The 23408-nt window shown below is 45.0% G+C and overlaps 1 protein-coding gene across 1 annotated transcript; it reads left to right on the plus strand.

Annotated features, from left to right (window-relative positions):
• The first annotated feature begins 17511 nt into the window (after window positions 1–17511).
• On the plus strand, window positions 17512–22897 carry LOC139355991 (uncharacterized). The gene is made up of 5 exons (XM_071068715.1): window positions 17512–17700; window positions 17953–18200; window positions 18316–18496; window positions 18894–19961; window positions 20769–22897. The coding sequence occupies exons 1-5, from the start codon at window positions 17512–17514 to the stop codon at window positions 20826–20828; spliced, it is 1746 nt and encodes a 581-aa protein (XP_070924816.1). The 3' UTR covers window positions 20829–22897.
• The last annotated feature ends 511 nt before the right edge of the window (window positions 22898–23408 follow it).

A 23408-nucleotide genomic window follows, 5' to 3' on the forward strand; every position in this document is an offset into this window, starting at 1 on the left:
TTGGTTTCGTAGTACTCTTTTATGATGTTTCGTATTTCTGTGTGTGTTATCAGTTGTAATGCCTCCTCTTCCACTTTTATTTTCCTTTTTGTCACCCAGACTGGAGTAGAGTGATGTGACACAACTCACTGTAACCTCAAACTCCTAGGCTCAAGTGATCCTCTGCCCTTCATTAGCTTCCCAGTCGGCTAGGACTACAGGTGTTCACTACCACACCCAGCTAACTTTTTCTTTTAACTTTTTTTTTTTTTTTAAGAGGCAGGGTCCTGCTATGTTTCCCAGGCTGAGCTCAAAGTCATCTTCCCACCTTGACCTCCCAAAGTGCTGTAATAACAGGTATGAGCCACCATGCCTGGTCCCATTTTATTTATTTGAGTCTTTTCTCTTTTATTTCTTATTCTAGCCAAGAGTCCCTTTCATGGCTGGGCATGGTGGCTCACGCCTATAATCCCAGCACTCTGGGAGGCCAAGATGGGTGGATCAACTGAGGTTAGGAGTTTGAGACCAGCCTGGCCAACATGGTGAAACCCCATCTCTACTAAAAATACAAAAATTAGCCAGGTGTGGTGGCGGACACTGTAATCCCAGCTACTTGGGCTGAGGAAGGAGAATGGCTTGAGCCTGGGAGGCAGAGGTTGCAGTGAGCTGAGATCGTGCCATTGCACTCCAGCCTGGGTGACAGAGCGAGAATCCATCTCAAAAGAAAAAAAAAAAGAGTCCATTTCATTTAGCTTTTCAAAAACCAATTTTGTTGATCTTTTCTATTGATTGTCTAGTCTCTAATCATTTATTTCTTCCTTCCTTCTGCTAACTTTGGGCTTAGTTTGTTCTTCTTCTAGTTCCTTGAGGTGTTACATTTGTTTATTTGATAACTTTTCTCATTTTGAAGGTAGGCATTTTTTGCTATAAACTTTACTCTTAGAACTGTATTGCACAAATTTTGGTATGTTTTGTTTTCATTTTTGTCTCAAGACTTTTTAAAATTTCCCCTCTAATTTATTATTTGACTGAAAGAATATGTAGAATGTTCTTTTTGTGTCAGTTAGGTTTATTTGGTCTGAAGTATAGTTCAAGTACAATGCTTCCTTATTGATTATCTGTCTGAATGATCTGTCTGTTGTTGGAATTGAGATATTAAAATCCCCTACTATTATGGCGTTCCTCCAGTCTATGTGTTCCTTCAGATCTCTTAATGTTTGCTTTATATATTTAGATGCTATGATGTTGGGTGTATATGTATTTACAATTGTAATATTCTCTTGATTAATTGACCCCTTATTACCATATAATGACCTTCTTTGTCTCTATTTACAGTTTTTTATCTGAAGTCTGTTTTATCAGGGCTGAGCATGGTGGCTCACGTCTATAATCCCAGCACTTTGGGAGGCCAAGGCAGACGAATCATCTGAGTCAGGAATTCAAGACCAACCTGGCCAACATAGTAAAACCCCAGCTCTACTAAAATACAAAAATTAGCTAGGCATGGTGGTGTATGCCTGTAGTCCCAGCTACTCGGGAGGCTGAGGCGGGAGAATTGCCTGAACTTGGGAGGTGGAGGTTGTAGTGAGCCAAGATCATGCCAGTACACTCCAGCCTGAATGACAGAGCAAGACTCCATCTCAAAAAAAAAAAAAAAAAAAAAAAAAGCATATTTTATCTGAAATAAGTGTAGCTACCCCTGCTTTCTTTTGGTTTCCATTTGCATCGAATATTTTTCCCATATCTTCACTTTTCATCTGTGAGTGTCCTTTAAGGTGATATGAATCTCTCACAGGCTGCATATAGTTGGGTCTTGGTTTTTTGTTTTTTAAAATCCATTCAGCCACTCTGTACCTTTTGATTGGATAATTTAATCCATTTATATTCAACATAACTATTACTAGGTAGGAATTTACCAGCACCATCTTGATCATTTTTTTCTTATTGCTTTGTAGATGCTTTGTTCCTTTCTTCCTCTGTTGCTTTCTTCCTTTTGGGTTTGATGGCTTTCTGTAGTGGTATGCTGAGTCTTTTCCTTTTATCTCTTTTCTATCTAAGTTTTTGCTGTGTAGTTACCCTGAAGCTTACATAAAACATCTTATAACTGGCTACTTTAAGCTACTGACTATTTAACTTTGATTATTTATACAAACTCTATACTTGTACTCCCCCCTCCCATGTTTTATGTTTTTGTCAAAATTTACATCTTTTATTATTTGAATCTTAACAAATTATTGTAGCTCTTCATATGTATGTAGTTGTTCATACTTTTGCTTCTTAACTTTTATACTACAGATATAGTTGATTTACTCACTGCCCTTACCATATTAGAGTGTTTTGGATTTCACAACATACTTACTTTAACCAATGACTTTTATGCTTTTATATGTTTTAATGTTACTAAATACATCCTTTTCCTTCAGCTTGAAGAAGTTCCTTTAGCATTTCTTGTAAGCCAGGTCTAGTGGTGATAAACTCTCTCAGCTTTTATTTGTCTGAAAACATCTTTATAACTCCTTCTTTATTGAAAGACAAGATTGCTGGGTATAGTATCATGGGTTGACAGGTTTTTTTTCTTTGAGGTTTTTGAATGTGTCATACTGCTTCCTTCTAGCCTGCCTTTGCTGCTTCCCAAACTCTGTCTTTGTTTTAACTTTTACCAATTTGATTATGATATGTCTCAACATGGCTCTCTTTTGATACATCCTATTTGGTTTCTTTTGGGCTTCCTGAATCTGGATTTCTATGTTTTTCACCCAGGCTTAGGAAGTTTTCTGCCATTATTACTTTGAAAATGTTTTCTGTCCTTTTCTCTCTCCCTTCTCCTTCAGGTATACCAATAATGTTTATGTTGTTACATTTGGTGGTGTTCCATAAGTCTTTTAAGCTATCATTACTCTTTTAAGCTCTTTTTGTTTTTGTTCCTCAGATTGGATGATTTCTAATGATCCGTCTTTAAGTTAAATATCCTTTCTTCTGCTTTATCTAGATGGCTGTTGAATCCCTCTATTTAATTTTTCAGTTCAGTCATAGTATTATTCAGCTCTATGATTTCTGTTTGGTACTTTGTTTTCTTTTGGTTTTTGTTTTGTTTTGTTTTTGAGATAGGCTCTTGCTCTTTTGCCCAGGCTGAAGTGTAGTGGCACAATCATGGCTCACTGGAGCTTTGACCTCTTAAGTTCAAGCAATCTTCCCACCTCAGCCCCTTGAGTAGCTGGAAACAAAGGCATGCACCACCACACCTAGCTAATTTTTTAATAAAAGTTTTTATGGAGATACATCTCCCTGTGTTGCCCAGGCTGGTCTCAAACTCCTGGGCTCAAGCAATCCTCCCACCTTAGCCTCCAAAAGTGCTGGGATTACAGGCATGAGCCACTGCTCCCACACCCTGATTGGTACTTTTTAATACTGTCTCTTTGTTGAAATTCTCAGTTCTTACATTGCTCTCCTGACCTCAGTGAGCATCTTTATAACCATTATTTTCTATTCCCTGTTGGGTAAATTGCATCTCCACTTCACATCAGTTCTAGAGATTTATCTTGTTCTTTTTTTGGAAATATACTTTCCTATTTTTTCCATTTACCTTGCCTTTTTTTCTGTACATTAGATAGGAACAGCCTTTCCTAGTCTTGTCAGACTGGCCTCATATAGAGAATCTCACCAATCCATCTGGCCAGAGACTTTAAATTTTCTCTGAAATCTTTATGTTCATCCAAATGGCTCTTTCTGGTTTTGGTGGCCCCTTGGAGATTAGAATGTGCCATGTCCTGGCCAGGCACAGTAGCTTAAGCCTGTAATCCCAGTACTTTAGGAGGCCAAGACAGGAGGATCGCTTGAGCCCAAGAGTTTGAGACCAGCCTGGACAACATAATAAGGCTCTATCTCTATATTAATATATTACATAAAAATAAAGAGAGAAAAAAAGAATATGCTATGTCCTCTCCATACCCCAGGATTGGTAAGGTAGAAGCAGACTCTCTTGATATACCTGGAAAGGTTGAGGTGTTGCATATGTGTTCCAGTTCCTTCTCTCTTCACAGTGAAGCTTAGTGCAAGCATTTTCTCCCACCCTCTCTGCACAAAACTGGGGAGAGAATCTGTGGTAAATGTCTGTCTTCACATTCAGGCAGCACCCTTCTGTTCCTGGGGAAATAGCTGCTGGAAGTGGGCCCGTTGTATATCTGCCTCTTTGTTTTTTGTGGTCTAGGCCACTCAGGAATGCAAAGTCCCATCAATTCCTAGAGTAAGGATTTGTTGTTGTTGTTGTTGTTGTTGTTGTTTTGTTTTTTCAGAGACAGAGTTTCGCTCTTGCTGCCCAGGCTGAAGTGCAATGGTGCCATCTCAGCTCACTGCAACGTCCACCTCCCAGGTTCAAGCGATTCTCCTGCCTCAACCTTCTGAGTAGCTGGGATTACAGGCACCTGCCACCATGCCTGGCTAATTTTTGGATTTTTAGTAGAGACAGGTTTTCACCATATTGGCCAGGTCTTGAATTCGTAACCTCAGGTGATCCACCCGCCTCAACCTCCCAAAGTGTTGGGATTACAGCCACGAGCCACTGTGCCCAGCCTAGAGTGAGGTTCTTAAGGAGATAGTCCCTTTGGTAGGAGATGTAGAATTTGTGACATTCAGTGCATGTAAAAACTCCTTCCCAAGAAGAATGGATAGGCCTGGATTTATCACTGGGGTGAGCCAAAAGAAAGGCTCAGGAAGGCTCAAGCCTGTAATCCCAGCACTTTGGGAGGCCGAGACGGGCGGATCACGAGGTCAGGAGATCGAGACCATCCTGGCTAACCCAGTGAAACCCCGTCTCTACTAAAAAATACAAAAAACTAGCCGGGCGAGGTGGCGGGCGCCTGTAGTCCCAGCTACTCGGGAGGCTGAGGCAGGAGAATGGCGTAAACCTGGGAGGCGGAGCTTGCAGTGAGCTGAGATCCGGCCACTGCACTCCAGCCTGGGCGACAGAGCGAGACTCTGTCTCAAAAAAAAAAAAAAAAAAAGAAAGGCTCAGGAAGTGCCAAGCTCTGGCTCAGGTTGCTGTAGAGCTACTGTTTCTCTGCCCCGTTAACTCTCCAGTCAAGTTCATTAGAAGCCAGGCCATCAATTAGCCACAGGAAGTGTGTGCCATAAACCTCCTCTGGAAAGAAAATGGAAGCTGTACATTCCAACCCATTTTGTGCACTACCGAAAGCAGGTCTAACCCCTGGAAGTGTTTGTGCACCTGTTTAAAACCATCTCTTTGTTCTGTGATCTACAGAGACTCACATATGCCTAGTCCCTTCTGCTCCCAGGTCTAAGAGGTTTAGGATGGAATCCTTTGGGAGATAACTGTAAAAAACTGGAGCACTTGATGCTTGGCATAAGCCTCTTCTGGGGAGAAACAGGTAGCTGCATTTCTATAGCCCCTTCTCTGCACGGCTTCCAGGGGATAAAGCCCCTGGTAATGCTTGCTTATGAAACCACTACTTTTTTCTGTGGACTAGAGAGATTCAAATATGCTTAGATCCCCTCTGTTACTAGAGCTAGAAGATTTAGGATGCAATTCCTCAGATGGAAACTAAACGCTGGGGTGCTTGTGAGGACAGTCTCCTTCCAGAAAGGATTAATAGACCTGGAGTTATTGCTGGAGTGAACCAGGAAAGAAGGCTTGGGAAGTGCCAATCTGCTTATCAGGCTGCCAGCAGGCTTCTATTTTGTCTGCCTCTTTAACTCCCTGATGCAAGTTAGTTAAAAGTAAGGCTGTCAAGTAGCCACTGAAAGACTGTGTCATAAACCCCTTCTGGGGAGAAAGAGGGATGCATTTTTTAAGCCCCTTCTCTGTGTTCTTCCGGGGAGATGCAGCCTCTAGAAGTGCTTGTGCATCTATAAAACTGCCACTTTTCTCCTGTGGTCTAGAGAGACTTGTGTATGCCTGATTCCCTCTACTCTCAGAGTTGGTGGATTAAGAAACCAACCATGGAGAAGATACATGTTGGAGATTCCTTTCCCAGTTTTATAGCACAGTGCCCAGAATGGTATCCGTGCCTGAGTATGGCTTGGCTTCTCCTACCCACTCAATGTGGATGTTTTCTCAGTTGCCCAGTGGGTGTCTCTCAACTGGTCCCTGACTTTCTCTCAAAGGGAATTGATCTGTAAATAGATGTTGATTTCGTGTATCTGTGAGTGGAGGAGAGTCTGGAAATTCCTATTCCACCATGTTGCTGACATCATTCATTCCTATATATCTAATTGATCACCAAGTTCGGTCAACAATACCTCTCTTAAATGTCTTCCTCATGTCTCCATCTCCTTTGGTGTAATTTAGAGCATTATCATATATATTTCCCCAACTCTCGTTCTTCCCCATCACCAGTAAGTCCTCCCTCACCATGGGGATGCCTTGTTAAAGAGGAAACTCAGTCACATCCACTGATCTGTTGAAATCCCTTGACCATCCACCCCTTAACCACTTTAACAGCTTTCCTACAGCCATCCCTCCTTCAGCCTAAACATACCTTATAACTACACTCATACTTCTAACTGGATTACCATTTTTCCTCTACAACTACTCATATTTAAAGATGCTGTTCAAAAGTCAGGTCGTCTGTAATGTTTTATTCTATAATACCCAGGCAGTTAGTTGCTGCTTCATCTGTTTTTCTCTCATAGTACATTGCATATTTCCTTATCATAGTTTATGCAATTGTATTGTATCATATAATTTTTGTTAATGTATATGTCTTCTTCTAAGGCAGAACTGTCTGCTGTCACATAGTAAATGCTAAATAAATGTTTGCTCAATGAAGACCTTTCTCACTTCTCCAGATTTCTGTAGTGAGTTAGAGACTTAAGAAAGGCAGAGTCACCAGGGATTTTGGCTGTCAGAAAAACTAGCTCTTTGTATTATCTGGCTTTACTTCTGCTCACATCCTCTGCACTGAAACTCTTCCTTCTTCTCAATTTAGCTTCATTCTTAGAAGTCTGTCCCTTAGCCAGGTGCAGTGGCATTGTGGCATTTTAACCTGCCCTAGTTTCATGCCTCACTTTCCAAGAAATGCAAGAAACAAGAAAGTATGGCCTATATGTGGGGGGAAAAAACCAACAAAAAAATTGTCCCTGGGGTAGCTCAGACATTAGACTTACTAGACAAAGACGTTAAATCAGCTATTTTAAGTATGTTTAAACAGCTAAATAAAACATGTCTAAAGAACAACAACTAAAAGGCAAGGTGCGGTGGCTCATGCCTGTAATCCCAGCACTTTGAGAGGCTGAGGTGGGCAGATCACCTGAGGTCAGGAGGTCAAGACCAGCCTGACCAACATGGTGAAACCCCATCTCTACTAAATATGCAAAAATTAGCCAGGCATGGTGGTGCACACCTGTAGTACCAGCTGCTTGGGAGGCTGAGGCAGGAGAATTGCTTAAACCCGGGAGACAGAGATTGCAGTGAGCAAAGATGGTGCCATTGCACTCCAGCCTGGGCAACAGAGCGAGACTCCATCTCAAAAAAATAAAATAAAATAAAGAACAACAACAACTAAAAAAGCTTAATGTCTCACCAAAGAGAGAATATTAATGAGGAGATAGAAAATATTAAAAAGGAACCAAATAGAAATTCTGCAGTTTAAAATTATACTCAGGCCAGGTACAGTGGCTCATGACTATAATCCCGACACTTTGGGAGGCTGAGGTGGGCGGATAACTTGAGGTCAGAAGTTCAAGACCAACTTGGGGAGGTGAAACCCCATCTCTACAAAAATATAAAAATTAGCAGGGTGTGGTGGCCAGCACCTGTAATCCCAGCTACTTGGCAGGCTGAGGCTCGAGAATCTCTTGAACCCAGGAAGCTGAGATCACACCACTGCATTCCAGCCTGGGCACAGAGTGAGACTCTAACTCAAAAAAACAAAATTATAATAGCTCAAGTGAAAATTTCACAAGAGGGGCTTAACAGCAGATTTGAACAAGAAAAAGAAAGAATCGGTGGCCTTGAAGATTGAGATTATCCAATCTGAGGAAGAAAAAAAATAAGAATGGAGACAAATGGGCAGACCAACATATAACCAACATAACACTTATTACACACAATGAAAATCCCAGAAGGAGAGAAGAGAGAGAAAGGGGCAAAAGAATATTTGAAGAAATAATGGCTGAAAACTCCCGAAACTTGATGGCAAATATTAATTTGACACATTCCATAAGATAACAAATTCCGCCGGGCGCGGCGGCTCAAGCCCGTAATCCCAGCACTTTGGGAGGCCAAGACGGGTGGATCACGAGGTCAGTAGATCGAGACCATCCTGGCTAACACGGTGAAACCCCGTCTCTACTAAAAAATACAAAAAACTAGCTGGGCGAGGTGGCGGGCGCCTGTAGTCTCAGCTACTTGGGAGGCTGAGGCAGGAGAATGGCATGAACCCGGGAGGTGGAGCTTGCAGTGAGCTGAGATCCGGCCACTGCACTCCAGCCTGGGCGACAGAGCGAGACTCCGTCTCAAAAAAATAAAAATAAAAATAAAAAAGATAACAAATTCCAAGTAGGATAAACTTAAAGAGATCTACATTGAAGCACATTAAATCAAACTGCCAAAAACAAAGAATCCCGAAAGTAGCAAGAGAAGCAACTCATCATAAACAAGAGACCCACAATAAGATTAACAGTTGACTTCTGATTAGAGATCATGGAAGCCAACAGGAAGTGTGATCAAGAGAGTGAGAGAACAAGCCACAGACTGGGAGAAAATATTTGCAAAAGATGTATTTGACAAAGGACTGTTATCCTTAATATACAAAGAACTCCTAAAACTCAACAATAAGAAAAGGAACAACCTGACTTAAAAATGGGCCAAAGAGCTGAACAGACACATCACCAAAGAAATTATACAAATGACAAGCATATGAGGCCGAGCATGGTGGCTCACACCTGTAATTCCACCACTCTGGGAGGCCGAGGCAGGTGAATCACATGAGGCCAGGAGTTCGAGACCAGCCTGGTCAACATGGTGAAACTCCATTTCTACTAAAAATACAAAAATTAGCCAGGCATGCCAGCGTGCACCTGTAGTCCCAGCTACTTTAGAGACTGAGGCATAAGAATCATTTGAACCCAGGACATGGAGGTTGCAATGAGCCAAGATTGTACCACTGCACTCCAGCCTGGGCAACAGAGCGAGACTCTGTCTCAAAAAAAAAAAAAAAAAAAAAAAAAAAAAAAGCATATGGAAAGATGCTCAATCTCATATGTCATTAGGGAACTGCAAATTAAAACAATGAGATAAAAAATAAAAAGACAATGAGATACCATTACACACTTATTAGAATGGCCAAAATTTAGAATACTAACAAACATCAAATACCAGAATGACAGGAACTCTCATTCATTGCTGGTGGGAATCCAAAATGGTACAGCCATTCTGAAAGACAGTTTGGTGGTTTCTTACAAAACTAAACATACTCCTACCATATTTATATTCTTTGGTATTTATCCAAAGGAGTTGAAACTTACATTCACACAAAAACCTGCACATGGAGGATTACTGCAGCTTAGCTGCTTTATTCATAATTGCCAAAACTTGTCCTTCAGTAAGTTAATGGATAAGTAAACTGTGGTACATCAGATAATGGAATATTATTCAACACTAAAAAGAAATATACTACTGGTGAGGCACAGTGACTCACGCCTGTAATCCCAGCACTTTGGGAGGCTGAGGCAGGAAGATTGCTTGAGGCCAGAAGTTTGAGACAGCCTGGGCAACATGGTGAAATCTCATCTCTATTTTTTAAAATAAGAAAAAAAAAAAAAAGAGGCCGGGCGTGGTGGCTCACGACTGTAATCCCAGCACTTTGGGAGGCCGAGGCGGGCGGATCACGAGGTCAGGAGATCGAGACTATCCTGGCCAACACGGTGAAACCCAGTCTCTATTAAAAATACAAAAAATTAGCCAGGCGTGGTGGCGGGTGCCTGTAGTCCCAGCTACTGGGGAGGCTGAGGCAGGAGAATGGCGTGAACCCGGGGCGGAGCTTGCAGTGAGCCGAGATCGCGCCACTGCACTCCAGCCTGGGAGACACAGGGAAACTCCGTCTCAAAAAAAAAAAAAAAAGAAATAAGCTATCAAGCTATGAAAAGACATGCAGGGATCTTAAATGCATATTGTGAAGCAAAAGAACCCAATCTGAAAAGGCTACATACTATACGATTTCAACTATTTGACATTCCAGAAAATGCAAAACTATATATAGAGACAGTAAAAATATCAGTGGTTGCCAGGAACTGGGGAGAGGGAGGGATGATGAGGTAGAGCACAGAGGATACTTAGGGCAGTGACACTTCCCTGTTGATGTTATGTTGTAGATACATGTCATTACACATTAGTCAAAACCTGTAGAATATAAAATACCCAGTGGACCCTAATGTAAACAATAGATTCGGAGGAATAATGATGTGTCATTGTAGGTTCATTGACTGTAACAAATATTCCACTTTTGTGTAGGACGTTGGTAGTGGAGGAGGCTGTGCCCTTTGGGAGTCCAGAGGTATATGGGAACTCCTGAAATGTTCTGCTCAATTTTGCTGTGAAAATTGTAAAACTGGGCCGGGCACGGTGGCTCAAGCCTGTAATCCCAGCACTTTGGGAGGCCGAGACGAGCAGATCACGAGGTCAGGAGATCGAGACCATCCTGGCTAACATGGTGAAACCCCGTCTCTACTAAAAAATACAAAAAAACTAGCCGGGCGAGGTGGCGGGTGCCTGTAGTCCCAGCTACTCGGGAGGCTGAGGCAGGAGAATGGCGTAAACCCGGGAGGCGGAGCTTGCAGTGAGCTGAGATCTGGCCACTGCACTCCAGCCCGGGTGACAGAGCGAGACTCCGTGTGAAAAAAAAAAAAAATTGTAAAACTGCTCTAAAAAATCAAGTCTATTTTAAAAGAAGGCTGTGGGGTGTCATATTTAAAGCTCTGACAGAAAAAAAGTTAACCAAGATTCCAACTAAAATATCCTTCAAAAATGAAGAAATTGAGATATTCCTAGATAAATAAAAGCCGAGGAAGTTTATTGAAGAAACTTCTCTAAAAGATATGCTAAGTGGCATCCTCTGGGCTGAAAGGAAAGGACGTTAGACACTAATTCAAATCCACACAGAGAAATAAAGAACACTAGTCAGGTGGGGCGCGATGGCTCACACCTGTAATCCTAGCACTTTGGGAGGCCGAGGCAGGCAGATACCTGAGGCCACGAGTTTGAGAGGAGCCTGGCCAACATGGCGAAACCCCATCTCTACTAAAAATACAAAAATCAGCTGGACGTGGTGGTGCAGGCCTGTAATCCCAGCTACTCAGGAGGCGGAGGCAGGAGAATCGCTTGAACCTGCGGAGCGGAGGTTGCGTGGTCGGCGAGGTTGCAGCGAGCTGAGATCACACCACTGCACTCCAGCCTGGGTGAAAGAACGAAACTCTGTCTCAAAAAAAAAAAAAAAAAAAAAGAAAAGAACACTAGTCAGGGTAACTACATAAGTAAATATAGAAGACAATGTTAACATATTATTATTGTAATTCTTCTTATCTGGTTTAAAAGGCAACTGCATAAAGCAATAATTATAAATATTTGCATATAACCTATAAATATATAATTTGTGACAATAAAAGCATAAAGAGGGAGGTGAAGCAATATAGGAGCAAATATTTTATATACTATTGGAACTACATTGGTATTAATGTGAATCACAGAGAAAGTGCAGAAGAGTGATTACCAGGAACTGGGAGAATGGGAGAAATGAGGACTATTAATGGTTATGGAGTTTCTTCTTGGTAAGTTGATAGTAGTGAAATATTCTGGAATTAGTGGTGGTGGTTGTACAACCTGAATATATTAAAAACAACTAAACTGTACACTTTAAAAGTTGAGTTTTATGGTATGTGAATTATATCTCAATAACAATTACTTTGAAACAAATAAAAAGATGGCAGGAGTTGCCCTGTATGTATTAAAGAAATTGAATTTGTAAAGTTGAAAACATTCCTACAAAAACACCTTCAGGCCCATATGGCTGTAGTCATGAAGTGTACCAAACATTTAAAGAAGAAAGAATCCAATTCTACATACACTCTTCCAAAATAAATTAAAGAAAACATAAATCTTGGCCGGGCGCGGTGGCTCAAGCCTGTAATCCCAGCACTTTGGGAGGCCGAGATGGGCGGATCACGAGGTCAGGAGATCGAGACCATCCTGGCTAACACGGTGAAACCCCGTCTCTACTAAGAAATACAAAAAATAGCCGGGCGAGGTGGCAGCGCCTGTAGTCCCAGCTACTCGGGAGGCTGAGGCCGGAGAATGGCGTGAACCCGGGAGGCGGAGCTTGCAGTGAGCTGAGATCCGGCCACTGCACTCCAGCCTGGGCTACAGAGCGAGACTCCGTCTCAAAAAAAAAAAAAAAAAAAAAAAAAAGAAAACATAAATCTTTCCAACTCATTATTTGAGGCTAGAACCAAAACCGGATTAAAACATTAGGAGAAAATACCCTGGAATCCCAGCACTTTGGGAGTCGAGGCGGGTGGATCACCTGAGGTCAGGAGTTCCAGACCAGCCTGGCCAACATGGCAAAACCCTGTCTCTACTAAAAATACAAAAATTAGCCAGGTATGGTGGCACACACCTGTAATCCCAGCTACTCAGGAGGCTGAGGCAGGAGAATTGCTTGAACCCAGGAGGCGGAGTTTGTAATGAGCTGAGATCTCACCACTGCACTCCAGCTTGGGTTACAAAGCAGACTGTCTCAAAAAAAAAAAAAAAAAAATTAGAAGAAAATAAATCATTATCTCTCGCAAACATAGATTAAAAATTCAAAATAATTCTCAGCAAATCAAATCCAACAATATATTAAAAAGTTGGCTAAGCACTGTGATTCACACCTGTAATTCCAGCACTTTGGGAGGCCAAGGTAGGTGGATCATCTGAGGTCAGGAGTTTGAGAACAGCCTGGCCAATGTGGTGAAATCCCATCTTTATTGCAAATACAAGAATTGGCTGGCTGTGATGGCAGGCGCCTGTAATCCCAGCTACTCGGGAATCTGAGGCACAAGAATTGCTTGAGCCCAGGATGTGGAGGTTGCAGTGAGCAAAGATTGCTCCACTGCACTCCAGCCTGGGTGACAGAATGAGACTCCATCTCAAAAAAAATATTAAATTAAATATATATGAAAAATAACCGGGCATGGTAGTGCGTGCCTGTAGTCATGGCTACTTAGGAGGCTGAGATGGGAAGATCACTTGAGCCCAGGAGGTCAAGGCTGCAGTGATCCATGATCGTGCTACTGCACTCCAGCCTGAACAACAGAGCAAGACCCTGTTTCAAAAAAAAGAAGTTAATATATCATGATCAAGTGGAGTTTATCCCAGGAATACAGGGCTAGTTTAATCTTCAAAATCAGGCCAGATGTGGCAGCTCTCACTTGTAATCCCAACACTGGGAGGCCGAGCTGGGAGGATCTCTTGAGGCTGAGAGTTTAAGACCAGCCTAAGCAATGTAGCAAGATCCCATTTCTAAATAAATAAAATATTCAAAATCAATAATTGAGCAAGTTGCAGTCATTTATGCCTGTAGTCCAAGCTACTCAGGAGGCTAAGGTGGGAGGATCATTTGAGCCCAGGAGTCTAAGGCCAGCCTGGGCAACAACACAAGATACCATCTCTAAAGGAAAAATTGTTCATTATAATTCACCATATTAACAAAGTAAAAAAAGAAAACCATATGATTATCTTGATAAACACAGAAAAGCATTTGACAAAATCCAATATTCATTCCTGATAAAAACTAAATAAATCTGGAATAGAAAGGGATATCCTCAACATAATCAGGGACATCTACAAAAGTCCCACAGCTACCATCACACTTAGTGGTGAAAGATTGAATAGTTTCCCCTAAGATCAGGAACAAGACACCTTCTCTCCCCTTTTCTATTCAACATTGTGCTGGAAGTCCTGGCCACTCAATCAGGCAGGAAAAGAAAGGAAAAAAAAAAACCAGCCAAATTGAAGAAGTAAAATTGTCTCAATTTTCAGACAACATGACTGTCTATGTAGAAATCTAATGGAACCCAGAAAAAAGCAACTAGAACTAATAGGCAAGTTTAGCAAGGTTGAAGGATACAAGATAATACACAAAAATTAATTGTATTTCTATATGCTAACAGTGAAAAGTCAAAAATTTACTCACTTATCAATTAGTAAAATCCCATTTGTAATAGCATCAAAAATATAAAATACTTAGGAATAAATCTGACAAAATACATAAAGTCCTGTAACTGGAAACTATAGAATATTGCTAAAAGAAATTAAATAATATCTAAATAAATAAATAGTCTGGGCACAGTGGCTCATGCCTATAATCCCACACCTTAGGAGGCTGAGGTGGGCAGATCTCTTGAGCTCAGGAGTTCAAGACCAGCCTGGGCAACATGGCAAACCCCGTCTCTACAGAAAAAAAATTTTTTTTAATTAGCCAGGTATGGTGACTGTCATGTGCATCCGTGTGAAGAGACCACCAAACAGGCTTTGTGTGAGCAACATGGCTGTTTATTTCACCTGGGGGCAGGCGGGCTGAGTCCAAAAAGAGAGTCAGCGAAGGGAGATAAGGGTGGGACCGTTTTATAGGATTTGGGTAGGTAAAGGAAAATTACAGTCAAAGGGGGGTTGTTCTCTGGCGGGCAGGAGTGAGGGTCACAAGGTGCTCAGTGGGGGAGCTTTTTGAGCCCGGATAAGCCAGGCACAAGATAATGTCATCGCTTAAGGCAAGGACCAGCCATTTTCACTTCTTTTGTGGTGGAATGTCATCAGTTAAGGCGGGGCAGGACATTTGCACTTCTTTTGTGATTCTTCAGTTACTTCAGGCCATCTGGGCCTATACTTGCAAGTCACAGGGGATGCGATGGCTTGGCTTGGGCTCAGAGGCCTGACAGTGACACACACCTGTAGCCCCAGCTACTGAGATGGGAGGATCACCTGAGCCCATCTCAGCCTCCCAAGTAGCTGGGACTACAGGCGTGTGGGAGGTCGAGACTGCAGTGAGCCATGATGATGCCACTGCACTCCAGCTTGGGTGACAGAGTGAAATCCTGTATTAAAAAAAAAAAAAATAGATACGCCTTGTTCATGGGTCAGAAGACTCAGCAATGTTAAGATATCAGTTGTCCCTGAATTGATCTGTAGATGCTGATATGGTTTGGATATTTATTCCCTCTCAGTCTCATGTTGAAATGTGATCCCCAGTGTTGGAGGTGGGGCCTAGTGAAAGGTGTTTGGGTCACAGGGGTGGATCCCTCCTGAGTGGTTTGGCGCCCTGCTGCAGTAATGAGTGAGTTTTTGCTGTATTAGGTCACACAAGAGCTGGTTGTTTAAAAGAGCTTGCCATCTCTCTCTTGCTCTCTCTGTCACTACGTTAACCACCTACTCCCTCTTTGCCTCCTGCCATGAGTAAAATCTTCCTGAGGCTGGCCAGGCATGGTGGTTCACACCTTTAATCCCAGCACTTTGGGAAGCCACAGTGGGCAGATCACTTGAGGTCAGGAGTTTGAGACCAGCCTGGCCAACATGGTGAGACCCGTACGAAAATTAGCTAGGCATTGTGGCATGCATGGGTAGTATCAGCTACTTGGGAAGCTGAGGCAGGAGAATTGCTTGAATCCAGGAGGCAGAGGTTGCAGTGAGCCAAGATTGTGCCACTGCACTCCAGCCTGGGTGACACAGTGAGACTCTGTTTCAAAAAAAAAAAAAAACTTTCCAGAGGCTTCACCACAAGCTGAGCAGAAGATGGTGCCATGTTTGTACAGCCTACAGAACTGTGAGCCATCTCACCATTCTGTGTGATCTCAGCACCACTGCACCCAGTGGGTTCAAGCGATTCTCCTGCCTCTCAACCTCTTGAGTAGTTGGGGCTACAGGTGTAAGCCACCACGCCTGGCTAATTTTTGTATTTTTAGTAGAGAAGGAGTTTCGCCATATTGGCCAGGGTGGCCTCGAACTCCTGACCTCAAGTGATCCACCCACCTCAGCCTCCCAAAGTGCTGGGATTACAGGCATGAGCCACCACACCTGGCCAAATTACCCAGTCTTTATAAATTTATAATAAAGGGAGCCCAGTGCTAATATTCAAGATAATAGGGAAAAGACTCTGAAGGCATTTCCTCCCTAGCAATGCAAAACAGACTAACACAGAACATTGATACCAGGAGTGTGATGTTGCTATAAAGATACCTGAAGATGTGGAAGTGGCTTTAGAACTGGGTAATGAGCAGAAGTTGGAAGAATTTAGAGGGCTCAGAAGAAGACAGGAAGACAAGGGAAAGTTTGGAACTTATTAGAGATCAGTGAAATGATTGTGTCCAAAATGCTGACAGAAATGCAGACTATGAAGGCCAGGCTGAGGAGGTATCAGATAGAAATGAAGAACTTGTCTGGGATCAGTGGCTTGAAAGGAATGAGGCACATCCCCCATATATCTCCCAACTTCCTAAGCCCAGCACAAACACATTCCTCCATATTTCTTTCAAACTTCAGAAAAACATCACCTGGGAGATCTCCGATAAGGAATGCTAAATGTAGAATGTTAACCAATTGTAATGCTGTAACCGAGAGGATTACCTTGTTCCCTATAACTTTACATATCCTGTTTACATCGGGCTATAAAAAGCAAGCACTCGCATTGTTCGAGGCCCTCCTGTATGCTGTGGAATGGAGGGACCAAGTTCGAACTTGTAGTAAAGATCCTTGCCGCTTGGCTTTGACTCTGGACTCTGGTGGTCTTCTTTGGGGAACAAACGGTCTGGGCATAACATCTGGGGGCTCGTCCGGGATTCCCCAAGCCCACCAGACCCCTGGTCAAGGGATCTACTAGGATAGATCTACTGATAGGTGAGCCGGCTCGTCTCCGTTTGTCTGTCTGTGTCTGTTCTGAATCTGAATCTGTGACTCGTGAGGTCTGAAACTGGAGCTGGCTCAGTCCTGGTGGACGCGCTATAGGACGGCCAGCGGAGACCGGTGGGAGACGTCCCCTGGCTCTCGTCTGATCTAGATTGTGATCCAAGCTGCCAGAGCACAATCGCGATCCGAGCGGCTAACTCTGACCCAGGCTTCCGGTGCGCGCTTGCCATCCGAGCTGCCGGAGCGCGATCGCGATCCGAGCAGCTAACTCTGACCCAGGCTTCCGGCGCGCGCTTGCCATCCGAGCTGCCGGAGCGCGATTGCAATCCGAGCGGCTAACTCTGACCCGGACTGCCGGGGCGCGCTCGCGATCTGAGCTGCTGGAGACCCAGACTGCCGGGGGTGCTCGCGATCTGAGCTGCCAGAGCGCATTTAGGATCGGGCAGCAGCTGTCTCTGACCCGGACTGCTGGGGCACGCTTGCGATCTAAGCTGCCGGAGCGCGTTTGCGATTGGGCAGCAGCTGTCTCTGACCCCGGACTGCCGGGGCGCGCTTGCGACTAAATATTATTAATAAGCCAGATTTCCTTTAAAGGGATTCTAACCCATATTCCTTTACAGGAAAAGACTACAAATTAGTACAGGATGGGTAATACCCAGAGCGCTCCCCTATCTCTCCTTACAAGTAATTTCAAAGATGTAAGAGCAAGGGGCCATGATCTTAGTTTGGAAATCAGGAGGGGAAAGCTCATTACCCTATGCCGCTCTGAATGGCCTGCCTTTAATGTGGAGTGGCCACCCGAAGGGACCTTCCGAATTGCTGTCATCACTAGGGTAAAGTCCAAGATTTTCCTACCTGGGCGTGCGGGCCACTTAGATCAAATCCCATATATCCTCATATGGCAGGACCTTGTTGAGAACCCGCCTCCTTGGCTGTCCCCTTTCCAATTAGCCTCTGAACCCTGTAAGGCACTGGTTGCTTGACCACTAAAATCCAAGCAACCAACTGCCCCTCCCCATCCTGTTCTACCTGTGCGGGGAAACCCCATCCTGTTCTACCTGACAGTGGTGACCCACTGTTCACAGAACCCCCCTCCGTACCCCTCCGGGCCCCAGGCCCCAGCCCCCCGGGCTAAGCCGGGGGAAAGAGCAGGCAGATGGGAGGCAGCCAGCACACAAGGACCCGCTAAGAGTAAAAGTAACTTTGAAGGGCCGGCGGGGTGGACGCAAGGGCGCACTTCGCGGGCTAGCCCCCTCCAGCTGCCTGACTCCACAGTGGCTCTACCCCTTCAGGAAATAGGACCCCCAGATGACACGGGAATCCCCAGGCTCCAGTACTGGCCCTTCTCTACCAGTGATCTGTATAACTGGAAGACCCAGAGTGCTCGGTTTTCAGACAACCCCAAAGATTTAATGGCTTTACTGGATAGTGTCATGTTCACCCACCAGCCCATTTGGGATGATTGTTAGCAGTTCCTCCGAATCTTGTTCACAACGGAAGAGCGAGAAAGAATACAGGCCGGCGTGGGACTACAACACAGCAGAAGGTAGGGAATGGCTACGCCTTTATCGCCAGACTCTAATGGCGGGTCTCTGGGCAGCTGCTCGCAAGCCCACTAATTTGGCTAAAGTATACTCTGTTCTGCAGGGAAAGACAGAGAGCCCAGCTACCTACTTAGAAAGGTTAATGGAAGCTTTTAGACAGTACACCCCCATAGACCCGGAGGCTCCAGGAAGTCAGGCAGTTGTTGTAATGTCTTTCAGAAATCAGGCAGCCCCAGACATTAAAAGGAAACTCCAGAAATTAGAAGACTTAGAGGATTGTGGACATACACCCAACTGTGCCAAACCCGTATACCCTCCCGAGTACCCCAAACCCTAAACATCAATGGTACACTGTTTTAGATTTGAAAGATGCTTTCTTCAGTTTGCCTTTAGCCCCTCAGAGCCAAAAGCTCTTCGCCTTTGAGTGAAATGACCCTGGAAGGGGCATAAGTGGCCAACTGACATGGACCAGACTGCCACAGGGATTCAAAAACTCTCCTACCCTGTTCGATGAGGCCCTCCATGAAGACCTGGGTGAGTACCGACGTAAACACCCTGAGGTAACTTTACTACAAAATGTTGATGACCTCCTGATTGCTGCTGAGACCCAAGAAGCTTGTATTCAAGGGACCAACAGTCTCTTACAAGCTCTGGGAAATCTAGGCTACCGAGCCTCGGCAAAGAAAGCTCAAATCTGTAAGCCAGAAGTAACATATCTGGGGTACCTGCTAAAAAGAGGGCAGCGCTGGTTAACAGACGCCTGGAAGCAGACTGTTCTGCAGATTCCCAGGCCACAATCCACCCAACAAGTGAGGGAATTCCTGGGGTCGGCGGGATTTTATAGACTATGGATACCTGGGTTCGCAGAACTGGCTAAACCCTTGTATCAGGCAACATGGGGGCAGCAGCCATTTAATTGGACAGACGAAGCCGAGTCGGCTTTCCAACAGATCAAAACCGCCCTACTCTCTGTGCCTGCACTGGGACTACTTGATGTCACCAAGCCCTTCCACTTATACATGGACGAGAGTAAAGGTGTCGCCAAGGCGGTAATAACTCAGAATTTAGGCCCCTGGCGGAGGCCAGTTGCCTACCTGTCAAAGAAGTTAGACCCAGTGGCTGCCAGGTGGCCCCCTTGTCTCCAAATGATTGCGGCCACGGCTCTGATGGTACAAGATGCTGATAAACTTGTCATGGGTCAACAATTGCGGATCGTTACCCCACATGCCATCAAAGGTGTACTCAAACAGCCACCTAATCGATGGATAAGTAACGCCTGGTTCACCCACTACCAAGGACTACTACTAAATCCTATCAGGATAACCTTCCTGCCCCCAACGACCTTAAACCCTGCCTCGCTGCTGCCCAACCCGGATCTGGACACGCCGCTCCATGATTGCACCGAGATACTAGCTCAGGTGCACGGAGTTGGAGAGGACCTGCAGGACCGCCCACTCCCTGACGCTAACCTCGTCTGGTTCACTGATGGGAGCAGCTTCATGCATCAAGGCCAGAGGTACGCTGGAGCGGCAGTGACTTCAGAGACTGAGGTAATCTGGGCGGGACCCCTGCCCCCGGGGACATCGGCCCAGAAGGCCGAACTGATAGCGCTCACCCAAGCTCTTACCTTAGGGGCAGGAAAAAAGCTGACAGTATATACAGACAGCCGATATGCTTTTGCTACGGCGCACATACACGGGGCCATCTACAGGGAGCAAGGGTTACTAACGGCTGAAGGAAAAGAGATAAAAAAACAAGCAAAAAATCCTAGCCCTGTTAACAGCGCTATGGAAGCCAGAAAAGTTAGCCATTGTGCATCGCCCAGGGCACCAGAAACCAACCACTCCAACTGCTCAAGGCAACTTTCTGGCAGAACAAACTGCAAGAAATGTGGCAAAGGCTCCCAGCCAACTCCTTGCACTCCAGCTCCCTGACCCGGGCCCCTGGGGACTTGCCACATTTCCCTGATTATTCAGAACAAGATCTCCAGTGGATTGACAAACTTCCCCTGAAACAAGTCCAGAATAGGTGGTGGACTGATACTAATGACCAAACCATCCTACCAGAAAAATTAGGACAACAAGTGTTAGAACACATCCACCGAACCACCCACCTGGGTGCTCGGCAGATAATAGACCTGATCAGACGCTCTAAGCTCAAATTCAGACATACAGCCAAGATGGCCAGCAGCATCGTGGCAAGTTGCAAAGTCTGCCAGCTTAACAACGCCTACTCCCAGTCCCAGGCTGCAGCGGGAACAAGGCTTAGAGGAACCAGGCCCAGTATCTACTGGGAAGTAGATTTTACTGAAATAAAGCCAGGAAAGTACAGGTATCAGTACTTACTTGTCTTTGTAGATACTTTTTCAGGGTGGACTGAAGCATTTCCAACCAAAAGAGAAACTGCTCAGGTTGTAGCAAAGAAAATTCTGGAAGATATCCTCCCCAGGTATGGCTTCCCCATGCAGATAGGGTCAGATAATGGGCCGGCCTTCGTCGCTAAGGTAAGTCAGGATTTGGCTTCCATCCTTGGGGCAAATTGGAAACTACATTGCGCTTACAGGCCCCAGAGTTCAGGATAGGTAGAGAGAATGAATTGGACCTTAAAAGAGACCTTAACTAAATTGACTATGGAGACTGGTGCTAATTGGGTGGTCCTTCTCCCCTACGCTCTGTTCCAGGCCCATAATACCCCTTACAGACTAGGCCTTACCCCTTACAAAATCATGTATGGCAGACCCCCACCCCTGGTTCCCAGTCTAAAAGATGATCTGCTCAAATCTGAAACAGAAAATGTCTCTGAACTCTTATTTTCCCTACAAGCCTTGCAGAAAATTCATCAAGAAATCTGGCCCAAGCTGAAGGAACTATATGAGACCGGTCCCCCACCGACACCCCATCTGTACCAGCCGGGAGACTAGGTCCTGGTTAAGCGACACCGACAAGAGACCCTAGAACCCAGGTGAAAGGGACCACTCCAGGTACTCCTGACCACACCCACCGCCCTGAAGGTAAAAGGCATCATGTCGTGGATCCACTACACCCACATCAAGCCAGTGGACCCAACCTCCGACCTTCTAGGACCAATCACGGCAGAGGCTAAAGCACCGGCCACGTGGACTGTGGACAGAGCTAAGAACAACCCCTTAAAACTCACCCTGTGCCGGCAATATAGCTCACTGCAAACATGCAGTTAGGTAGTCTAGCCCTAACATTAGCCGCCCTAGTGGCCGCTGGGGAAAACACCAAACCAGCACCTAAACCCCAGTCAGGAAAAGTTTCCCTACTGTTTCTCAGGAACCAATTCCAGCCTCTGCAGCATCACTGCAATGCCCCCTAATATCACCCTAAGGGCTCCGCCGGGCATATTCTTCTGGTGTAATGGGACATTATCTAAGGACCTATCTAGTCCCTCTGTTACCAACCTACTGTGTCTTCCTGTCACATTAGTTCCCCGGTTGACTCTACTAACTGCTGGCGAGTTCCTAGGGTACACCGGTAACTGGACTAGTACTGCTATTCACCCAGTCCCTAGACCGAGACCTGCACGAGCCATATTTCTCCCCCTCATTGCAGGAATCTCCCTCACCGCATCCCTCATTGCGGCCGGGATGGCAGGGGAAGCCCTAAGTCACACCCTCATAGAAAGCAACAAGTTGTACCAACAATTTGCCGTTGCTATGGAGGAGTCGGCTGAGTCCCTTGCCCCCCTTCAGCGGCAGCTCACGTCCCTAGCTCAGGTAACCTTGCAGAACCGGAGAGCCCTAGACCTACTCACTGCTGAAAAAGGTGGTACATGTATGTTTCTAAAAGAAGACTGTTGTTTCTACATAAATGAATCAGGGCTTGTAGAAGACCGGGTCCAACAGTTACGCAAGTTAAGCACTGAAGTAAAAACACGGCAGTTTGCTTCAGCTGCAGACCAATGGTGGAATTCCTCTATGTTTTCTCTGTCGGCCCCCTTCCTTGGTCCCCTGCTAAGTCTACTATTTCTGCTAACCGTAGGACCTTGTGTTGTTAACAGAATTTTGCAGTTTGTCAGAAAAAGGCTTGACACTGTTCAGCTCATGGTCCTCAGAGCCCAATACCAACCTGTAGACGCTGAAACAGAGTCAGACTTATAAGACCCAAGATTGGCTCTAGAGTTACCTGAAAAGAAGGGGGGAATGAAAGGAATGAGGCACATCCCCCATATATCTCCCAACTTCCTGAGCCCAGCACAAACACATTCCTCCATATTTCTTTCAAACTTCAGAAAAACATCACCTGGGAGATCTCCGATAAGGAATGCTAAATGTAGAATGTTAACCAATTGTAATGCTGTAACCGAGAGGATTACCTTGTTCCCTATAACTTTACATATCCTGTTTACATCGGGCTATAAAAAGCAAGCACTCGCATTGTTCGAGGCCCTCCTGTATGCTGTGGAATGGAGGGACCAAGTTCGAACTTGTAGTAAAGATCCTTGCCGCTTGGCTTTGACTCTGGACTCTGGTGGTCTTCTTTGGGGAACAAACGGTCTGGGCATAACAGGCTCACGCCTGTAATCCCAGCACTTTGGGAGGCCAAGATGGGCAGATCACCTGAGGTCAGGAGCTCAAGACCAGCCTGACCAACATGGTGAAACCCCGCCTCTACTAAAAATACAAAAATTAGCCAGGCACGGTGGCGGGTGCCTGTAACCCCAGCTACTTGGGAGGCTGAGGCAGGAGAATTGCTTGAACCTGAGAGGCGGAGGTTGTCGTGAGCTGAAATGGCGCCACTGCACTCCAGCCTGGGCAACAGGGTGAGACTCCGTCTCAAAAAAAGAAAAGAAATGAAGAACTTAGTGGGAACTGGAGTAAAAGTCACCCTTGTTACACCTTAGCAAAGAACTTGGCTGCATTGTGTCCATGTCCTAGAGCTTTGTGGAGGGCTGAACTTGAGAGTGATGACTTAGGGTAACTGGCAGAAGAAATTTCTAAGCATTCAAGAAGTGCCATGGCTGCTTTTAACAGC

This window comes from Macaca nemestrina, chromosome 9, assembly GCF_043159975.1.
Source record: "Macaca nemestrina isolate mMacNem1 chromosome 9, mMacNem.hap1, whole genome shotgun sequence".
Taxonomy (NCBI): Eukaryota; Metazoa; Chordata; class Mammalia; order Primates; family Cercopithecidae; genus Macaca; species Macaca nemestrina.

What these genes read in the sequence shown, in the direction of transcription:
- LOC139355991 (XM_071068715.1), top strand. Translation starts at nt 17,512, where the DNA reads ATGGGTAATACCCAGAGCGCTCCCCTATCTCTCCTTACAAGTAATTTC. An exon ending in GAATTGCTGTCATCACTAGG is followed by an intron (nt 17,701 to 17,952) that starts GTAAAGTCCAAG and finishes CACTGTTCACAG; the next exon opens with AACCCCCCTCCGTACCCCTC. An exon ending in AGCCCACTAATTTGGCTAAA is followed by an intron (nt 18,497 to 18,893) that starts GTATACTCTGTT and finishes AGACTGCCACAG; the next exon opens with GGATTCAAAAACTCTCCTAC.